At 49.4% G+C, this 9,293-nt stretch overlaps 1 protein-coding gene across 1 annotated transcript in view; it reads right to left on the bottom strand.

Moving 5' to 3' along the window:
- Positions 1 to 1,564: 1,564 nt before the first annotated feature.
- PTP4A3 (protein tyrosine phosphatase 4A3) overlaps positions 1,565 to 9,293 on the bottom strand; it is a 127,315-nt gene continuing 119,586 nt past the window's right edge. Inside the window, exons 5-7 of the mRNA XM_084848645.1 lie at positions 5,681 to 5,811; positions 5,047 to 5,121; positions 1,565 to 1,771 (exon numbers count right to left, since the gene is read on the bottom strand). Of these exons, the coding sequence (XP_084704771.1) occupies positions 1,654 to 1,771; positions 5,047 to 5,121; positions 5,681 to 5,811 (324 nt within the window). The 3' untranslated portion in view covers positions 1,565 to 1,653. The remainder of the gene's footprint in view (positions 1,772 to 5,046; positions 5,122 to 5,680; positions 5,812 to 9,293) is intronic.

Here is a 9,293-nt window from a genome sequence, read left to right as displayed (position 1 = left end):
TCCACAGGCCAGCTACGCCCTTCAGGCTATTCGGGGAACAGCTTTCCCATGCTCGGCAGGCCTGTTCTGTTCCTGCGCAGGGCAAGCACGCGGAACGTGCGGGAAGCCAGTCCTGTGAACGGCAAAGCCCTGCAGCCTCTGGGAACCCAGCATGGGCCAAAGTGTGCCAGGCGCCGAGGGTGGGAAGCAGCAGCGATGGTGTGTGTGGCCCCCGATTTCCAAATCAAGGCCCACTCTATATCCCAGCCTTTGCCAACTGGGCTCCCTCCAGCTGTGTTGGATTACAACTCCCATCTGCCCTAGCCAGCATGGTCTTTGGCATGTTGGGACACTGTGGCCCATGCCTGGTTCCCAGAGGCTGCAGGGCTATGCCTCTGGCCATGCTGGCTGGGGATGATGGGCATTCCAGTCCAGCACCACAGGAGGGGGCTCAGTTGGGGAAGGCGGCCACACACCAAACAGCTTCCTCTGCTCCCGTTTCCAGTTTCCGAGCCCACTAAATGCCACACATTTCCGAACCCTTCCGCTCTCAGTTCAAAGACTGTTTTACCAGCTCCCCTGCCCCCACTCTCTTGCACAAACATGTACACCATATCCTTGAAAAAGGAATCCAACACTTGGGCGCCATTTTTCAAGCTAGCAGTAGGGATGGAAAAATTATGACCTGAAATGCGAAGGAACCAACTGCAGTAGCTGAACGCGCATGCGGAGCCCAGGAACCCAAATCTCACAAAGTGGAAGCACAGTGGCTTCAAGGGAGCCCGCTTGTCTCTTTCCTGAGGTGCATACAAGCAAACAACTTCATCCTAATCCTCCTGACGGAGGGGGGAAGACTCCCTCTGCTCCAGGGGTTCAGCCCAAAGACCACAGCAGGTGACACAGGAAGGAATGGCACAGCTACACTACAGAAGGCAGAAAGCCATTGAATATGGCACAGCGCACCCCACAAGCCAAACCCACCCTATCCCTTGCCAAAGCCAGCCCGACCCTCTGGACTGCTCCCCCCACTCCCAGCAGGTCTCTGCAACTTGCGACCCACCGAGCCAAACGCAAGCTAAGGGTGGAGGACGGCAGCCCAGCAGGGGCGACCGCAAAGGCCAGGGGGTGGAGTGGTGGCTGTGCAGGCCGCCTTGCAGGACGCAGGGGCTGCTTTTGGCTCAGCAGGTCTTACGTCGCACAGGTTTAAGGGAGAGCGAGGCCTGTGTGCTGCCCCTGGGCCACAGAAGAATCCAGTGCAGTGAAGGGAGGCCCACGCTGTCACTGCCTGGGCTTCCCTCTACCCGGAAAGAAGTGGGCCTGCTAGCCTTATCCCGCCTATCTGAGCCCTAGAGAACAACAAGAAACCGAGGAGTGACTGCATCCAGGTTTGCTGGCATTGCAAAGAGCTCTTCCCCAGACAAGCATTTAGGGAGAGAAAAGAGAAACAGACATCGTTTCTAGCCTTTGAAACCAAAGAGGCTGGCACTCAGCTGCCTTTCTTCCTAGATTTCGGCAAAACTAAGAGAAACCTGACCAACAGGATAGGTTGTGGCACCAAAGCCCCCCCTTGTGACTTCAAAGTCGTGTGTGTGTGTGTGTGTGTGTGTGCGCGCGCGCACGCGCGCATGCATGTTTCCCCCTTGGGTGTGTTTTGGCAAGAGGCTATTACTGAGGTTACATGATGCAGCATTTGTTCTTGTGGTTCTGAGGGTCCTTGAACCGCAGGCGCTGTTTTGGTCGGTACTTCTCCAGGTACGTGAGCTGTTTGCTGTTGATGGCTCCCCGGCGTTTCCTGGCAAGAGAAAATGGAGGAGAGGGGGGTGGGAGGGAAGTTTAGCATGCTCCCCAAAACCCTTGAAGCACAGGGGTTAAAAACACAGAGCCGTTTGGAAAGACCTTGAGGAGAGACCCTGAAACTTCGAGGAAACCCTTTCTGTGTGGAATTGCCTGCCAAAGAACTCCTGCTCGTTGTAGAGGATTCTGGGGCAAATTGATCTCTTAGTTCACACAGGTCGCTTCTCCCTCCTCACATGAATGGAGGATGTGTGCTAAAAGAGTGGTTCTCAACCTTTCGTATCCCGCGTCCCACCACTCTGTCAAAGAACCTGAGTCCTACCATGACAGAAACAAAAAAACTCACTTTTTCAGAGAAGGACATTTATATGTTTACAGGCACTCTGTTATTACATTTATTTTGAATGAGAGCACAGTTGGGGCTCCTCTGACACTCCCCACAGCCTCCCCAAAAGGAAGTAAGTTTGCAGTAAGTTTTAAGGACGTATTGCTGGGGGTAAATTTTATTGCTACGGCTTTAAAATACAAACACAAATAGTATTTCCATTAGCAGTTGAACATTGTAATAATACTGTCGAGTATACATTTTACTGCTACAGTAGTGGTAAAACACAAGGTAAGAAATTTTACAGTTGCAGTAGTACTATTATTAAGTGAATTCGTAGTAATTCTTTTGAAGCCCCTGCATCCCACCTAGACTACTTTTGTGTACCACGTACTACAGGTGGAGAACCACTGCTTTAAAGGACACCCACCACCTTCTTGTGGATGCACATGGCATGAGAAGAGTGGCAGTGGTAGGAAAACTGCCTTCCAGAGAAGGCTGTCTGCTGTTACCAACAAGTTATGATGAACCCCACGGGCTCGCCAAAACCCCACTAGAAAACCACCCAGGCCCTGACTTGGCAAATCCTCGTGAAGCCCCACAGTTTGTTTCTATTACATTTGCATCCTGACTACATCCCCTCTGCTTCCTTTTGAGGAGGCTTCTGGGGGCGTCACAGGAGCCCAGCTGTGCTCTCCTTCCAGATGCAGGGGGGGAGGAAGAGCCAGCGCTTCCGACCAGTTCCCCAAGGCCCTTCCCAACACACATAGGCTTCTGCCAAGAGCACGGGAGAGGCAGAGCCAGCCCCATTTTCGCGGTCTGAGTAGAACGTGCTAAGGAGGTTAGAGACTGAAAGCAAATTGCAAGGCCTGCAGCTGGCAACCAGAGCCGGCTCCAGGGAAGGGCACTCAGCTATGATAGCGACAGCCGAGCTGTGCAGCCAGGTGGGCCGTAATCCCCAGCTGTCCTGCCTGGTCAGTTTTCTCTGGATCCTGGGGCTCATTTTAGACCTTCCCTAGCCCTGGATGGCTTGCTGGCAGGGCAACAATGCCCATATCCCATCACAAAGCCCCTAAATCAGGAGGTGGGGATGCCTCTGTGATACCAGAACAATGGCGCCACTGAGATTCCAGTGGTGGTGCAAGAAGCACTTGGTGGCCTATTATTATTATTAAACATTTGTATCCTGCCCTATATCATTAAGATCTCACGGCGGTGTGCAGATAAAATCAATTTAAACAGTATAAAAAATAAATAATTTAAACTGGTAAAAGTATATTAAACCATTAAATAAGCTGATACAAATGAGAAAATCTAAAACAATAAAACAGTTGAAACAGTGTGCAGCTTTAGGGAATTCAATTAGCCCTCAAAGGCTTTGGTGAAATGCCATGTTTTAACTTGGTGCCGAAACGATGTCTGTGCCAATCAGGGTGCCACAGCAGAGAAGGCCCTCTCCCAAGTCCCACCAGAGTGTATGTCTCACTCTGGTAGGACGCAGAGGAGGGCCCCTCCAACAGATCTCAATCCTTGGGCAGGCGTATATAGGGAGAGGCTCTCCCTCAAATACTGAAGTCCCAAACCGCTTAGGGCGTAGTATTGACTTGTGGCCTAGTTTTTGCAGACAGCAGATAATGGTGCCTGGGCTGTACCACTTCAGATTGCCGGAGCAGACTTACCTGACTAAAATCTCTTCCATATTGAATACACACAAAACTCCCTTCTTCCTTCTATGCTAGTTTTCTTTGTCTAGGGTATTTTACTGTCTCTGTGCAAGAGCATTCATACAACGTGAGGCCCAACCTACAATATCAAGTTGTGCAGCCAGGATACAGGTCTACCACCTCAGTCCTCATTTGCAAGGACTATGAGATGATCAAAAGCTTGATAATTTGGAGGATTGTTAAGGTGAGAGGAAGTTGTTGAGGACACAGACAGAAAGCTGGGTGGATTACAAATAAAGGAAGCCTGGCCTCCAGAGTCAATCTATTTAGTCCAGAGACATACAAGCAATCCACCCATTACCTTGTTGATGACTGTGGAAGACTTGAGGCCGGGGATCCAAAGAGTTATGTGAGGTGCACCCGAAGATTCATGCAAGCCCAAGATTTTTTTTTTTAAATCTTCTTTTATTTTGAACAGCAACTAGTATTACCAAGTGCTTTCAAAGTCCCTACAGTTGCAGAAGAAGCAGAGGGGGTGAAGGGTGACTGTTCAAGAGATATATGTCCAAAGTCTCCCTGGGGCACAGAGCTAGTGATGTGGGCCTTTGAACCAGGACTATAACGTGGAGCAAACGGCTCTGTCTGTGTACAGTTTTAGGCCATGTTCTGATTTAGTTGGACCAAGGCAGGACTTCAAGAAAAAAGGACCCTACCTGCCATGTTCTACTTCACATTGTAGGGGGATGAGTACATGACTGAACACTCCTCACCCGCACATGTAAGAGTGTCAATTAAAGCTTTTTTTGTTTGTTAACACCCTGTGGACCATGAATCAGGACCATGCACACTTACATTAGAACAAAACAAAAGACAAACCTCGATGACACACTACACATACTTTGGCTCTAAGAACTGCTCTCTGCACACAGAGAACTAGATTTAGAACTGTAGCGTAACATGCTAGTTTTCAATGGGTAGGGTTTTAAACTTTATTTTAAATGGGTGAGAATCCAAACATGCAATCCCTCGTCAGAAGTGGTACAGTTCAAGCATTTCTATACACACACAGGCGAGTAAGACGTGCTCCACCTTTTAGGGGAAGGCTTGCATTTGGCTGCAAGGTTCATGGCACAAAAGCATTTGGCCTCTTCTGTAGCAACCGTGTATTTCTCTGGAGCTCCGTGCCCAGCAGCAGTTCCTGAACTAGGTCTGCCCACCTGGAAATGCCAGGCCGTTAATCTACATCTCAGAAGGTGTCTCAGGGGTTTACCACGGGGCACTTACTGTCTAATGAACTGAATGGCATCTTCATATTTCATTCCGCTCTCAATCAGGGCCAGCGCGACAAGAACAGGAGCCCTAGAAGAAGAAAAAGAGGAGAGTGAAAAGACAAAGCCAGCAAGCGGATACGCTTTCTCCTGTCCACTTAGAAAGAAATGGTTGGTTTTGGATCAGTGTTGGGGGCAGTGTGGGGAGAAGACGCAAGACTTTCTCCAGACCTGCTGCAAATATTAATAACCCTTTGCTTGAATGAATAAGGGTGCAATCCTATGCATGTTTAGACGGGGAAAAAAGTCCTACAATTACCAGCATGCCCTAGCCAGCATGGTTGGCTGGAAGGGTGCTGGGAGTTGTAGGACTTTTTCCTGTCTAAACATGCATGGGATTGCACCCTAAATCAGCCTTACCTAAATGGCACCTGTCAGATGTGTTGGGATGCAATGCCCATTGCCCCCAGCATAGGAACACACTGGCAGGGGATGATTGGAGCTGCAGTCCAACACATCTGCCAGGTGCCAAGTTGCGTAAGGCCGGAGGACACAGACCTGGGCTAGGTGGACCAACGGTCTAGCTCGGTAGACTTGGTGGTTTCGTTACGTTCCTGTGCACTGCTGAGATTGGGGAAGCTCCTGCTTACCGTCCCAAGCCAGCCACGCAGTGGACAGCCACGCAGCAGCCGGGGTCTTCGCAGAACTTGGTCTTGAGCAGGTTGAGCCAGTCGTCCACAATCTTGGTAGGAGGTGGAGCTCCATCATCAAATGGCCAGTCCTAGAGGAAGGGGAATGAGCGAGAGAATGATGTACAACTGGAGACGGATGGGTTAAATACTGCCTTGTAGTTAAGCATTAGCTTGGTCACCATAGCCAATGAGGAATTACATGCAGGCGAGTAAGTGGAGTAGGAGAGATGGAGAGCGCCACCCGTCGCTGCGCCCAGCACAGAAATCTCCAGGCTACTCGAGGAGGCAAGCCCCCTCCTCCACACCCAGCACAGAACTGGAGCTCTCTGTCCCACCTCTGCCAGCCTCCAGCAAACTAGTAAGACATTTTGCAGGCTAGCAACTTTTGTAAGCTTATTTGTAAGGCTGGTCAGATACTGTCTCAGTGTTGTTGTTGTTAAAAGAAGCATTGCTCATTTTAATACATCCCTTCTTTGCATAATGTACAGGACAGAACATAGTCTGGTTGAGGCAGGTGACCTGAGACTCCCTTTCTGTATGGCTCAGACTAAGAAAGATAATGCTACACTCTAAGGGCCCTGCTAGATCAGAGCAGGGCCCCATCTGCCAACAGCCTGTTTCCAATAGTGGAAAGTCAGATGATTCTGGAAGGTTTAGAAGCATTTAAGCTGAACCGAAGAAGTCATGTGCTCCTTTGGAGCGCCTCCCGCCTCCAAAACCCTGTTCCACAAGGGTTTCACTCTAAGCCTATCAGTCCGGTTTCTGCGGGCTTGTTTAGTAAAGGACATTCAATGTGGGCAACACTGCACAATATGCCCTTCACCCAAGCAAAACAAACACTTCCGAAATGGGGCCTTTACGGCCAAACACCCGAAGGCGATCAAAGGATCACAAGGAAAAAGTAAAAATAAAATTACAAATCAAAATATAAAAGACAGAGTGAGAAACGTTAGAATAAAAGAAAAAAACACCTCCGCACTATTCCAAATCACACTAATAGAGAAGTCCCTTTGCGAGGCTGCCACAATGGCGGTCGACGAAGAACTGAGGGAAGAGGCGGGAAGCTCCGCTGGAGCACACGCAGTGGCGGGGGGGAGAGCTCCCGCCCAAAATTCCTCAGCTATTAGAAGTTTCCCGAATCGAGGCTCTGTGCAGGCTCAGCCCATATGTGTGATGCACAGAGACCACAAAGCAGTATTGGTGTTTGGAAGTATTAAACTGGTATTTAGAAGTATTAAACTGGTATTTGGAGGAGGTACCCTCCTGCCTCTGAACACCAAAGTTCCATTTAGGTTCTGAGGCAAACCAGCACCAACAAAGCAATCCTCTGAGAATTTGCCCAATCCACTATGAAAACCAACTCAACCAGTGGCCATCACCACATTGTGGCAGCAATGACTGCAAGTTAAATCATGCCTGTGTGCAAAGAACTTGTAGAACGATGAAGAATGATGGCCTTGTAGGCCCCTTCCAACCCTACTATTCTATGATTCTACTATACTATTCTATGAACTGCCTTCTTTTGCCAACCCTGATCCTACCGCTCATCAACGTAAACAGGTGAGCAGACGTTCCAGCATTACACAGGAGAGAGAAAACTCCTCTGTGTTCACTAGGGATGTAAGAACTCACCCTAGCTCGGTGTCTCTGGGCGCTCGCCGAAGCGGCACCCCTCCTCGCACCCCCCGGGACCTGCGCTTGGGCCACCCACGAGCTCGGTGAGTTCCCCAGGCTCACCACGATCCCGTTCGGTGTGCGCCTGCCATTTTTGCGCCTTTGATTGCTACGTAAAACAGGAAATTAAAAAATATGTGCAAATTTAAATATGAGCAGTTTGGACCTGGGAAAGCTAAGTAAGCGCAACATGAGAGGTAATATTGCGCTTATTTAGCTTTCCCAGCTCCAAACTGCGCATATTTGAATGTGTGCATTTTTTTAACCTCCTGTTTTATGTAGCAGTCGAAGGCGCGAAAATGGCAGGCGCTCAGCGAACAGGATCGTGGAGAGTCCTGGAGAGCATGAGCGCGCGTGAGAGAGGGGGCGACCTCTCCCTGGCCACTTTTCTCCTATGCTAAAAAAGCTCCCATCCGTTATAGCTGTTCCTCATAGGAAAGACGCTCCACCCACACCCTGGATCAGTTTGATCGCCCCTTTCTGCACCTTTCCCAGCCCTGTATCTTTCTGAGTTGGGAGTGACCAAAACAGTACACAGTACTCCATCTACAGATTTCTGTGAAGCCCCCATAACCTTACTGTATGTCACAAGCAGAAGTTATGACATCTCTCCCCTCTCCTCAGATTTACCAGTGGGGACAGGGATTTCTGTGCACAAGTGTTCTCTGAAGCTGTGTGCACAAAGTCGACACCCCATTTCCCCAATATTGCAAATAATAAAGCCCTGCACCCAGCTCTTGTGAGACTGTCAGCTTCCCTGGGGCAGGGGCCTGTTTTTTTTTTTTTTTTTAATACTTATGCTTCTTTGTAAATTTATTTATTTATTTATTACATTTCTATACCGCCCCATATAGCAGAAGCTCTCTGGGCAGTTTACAAAAGTTAGACCATTAAAATACAATATACAATGTTTAAAAGCCATTTACATAAAAGCACGCAGACAATATACACAAACAACATATAACTAAAAATAACTTTGAACTAAAAACAGTTTAACAAAAAAGCCAACAATAAAAACAGCACAGCTTGAAAACAGTACACAAGAGTCAGCACAAGGGACAAGAGACCTAAAGAGGGAAGGCCTGCCGGAATAGCGGCGTCTTAAGGCCTGCTTAAAAACCTTCACAAGGAGGTCAGCAGGTGACCTTCAACCGCCAGGTCAGCCCACAGCTGAGGGGCGGCCAAGGAAGAGGCCCTCTTGCGCATGGCTGCCAGTCTCACGTTAGGCAGTGGTGGGACAGAGAGCCCACAGAGGACCTGAGGTGGCGGACTGGGATGCAGGGGAGGAGGCGTTCCCGAAGGTACCTTGGACCTAGACCATGTAAGGCCTCAGAGGTCAGAACTAGCACTTTATATTTTGCTCGGAAACAAACTGGCAGCATACATCAAGCCTGCTATTATCATGCCCCATCTCTGCGTCTTTTTCCTTCCCTGCTCACTTACACGCACTGATGCTGGACTGCACAGCACACTGAAAACCCCTGCAGTGCATTCTGTCTATCATGTGGCCCCTGAGGGATCTCCTGTGATGCACTTTAGGCTAAATAAAGGTGGTGACAGCAGAAGGGAGAGAATCGGTGCTCAGACTACAACTCCCATCCCCCGGGGATGCTGGGAGTTGTAGTCCAACACATCTGGAAGGTGCCAGGCTGGGGAAGGCTCTGCTACAGCAAGAACTGAATCTCCCCAGGTTCTGGCTTTTGCCACACAACTGTTGTGCTGATACCACAGACAAGTTTCATCACAGCTGAGAACAGATTTCAACCCAGATTGATTTCTCCTCCGTCCGAGGCCTCAAAACTTTCTGCATCATAACTGGCCATTGATTCTTGAATCAACACCACTGTAGCGTTTAGCAGCGGGGCCCACACAGCCTCCTCCGCCCCCGCCCCCTGGG

The sequence above is a fragment of the Heloderma suspectum genome, chromosome 4 (assembly GCF_057233095.1).
Source record: "Heloderma suspectum isolate Gila_16-S chromosome 4, 16-S_ref, whole genome shotgun sequence".
Taxonomy (NCBI): Eukaryota; Metazoa; Chordata; class Lepidosauria; order Squamata; family Helodermatidae; genus Heloderma; species Heloderma suspectum.
Note: the sequence above shows the minus strand (reverse complement) of the source record. Positions and strands in the feature narration are given on the sequence as shown.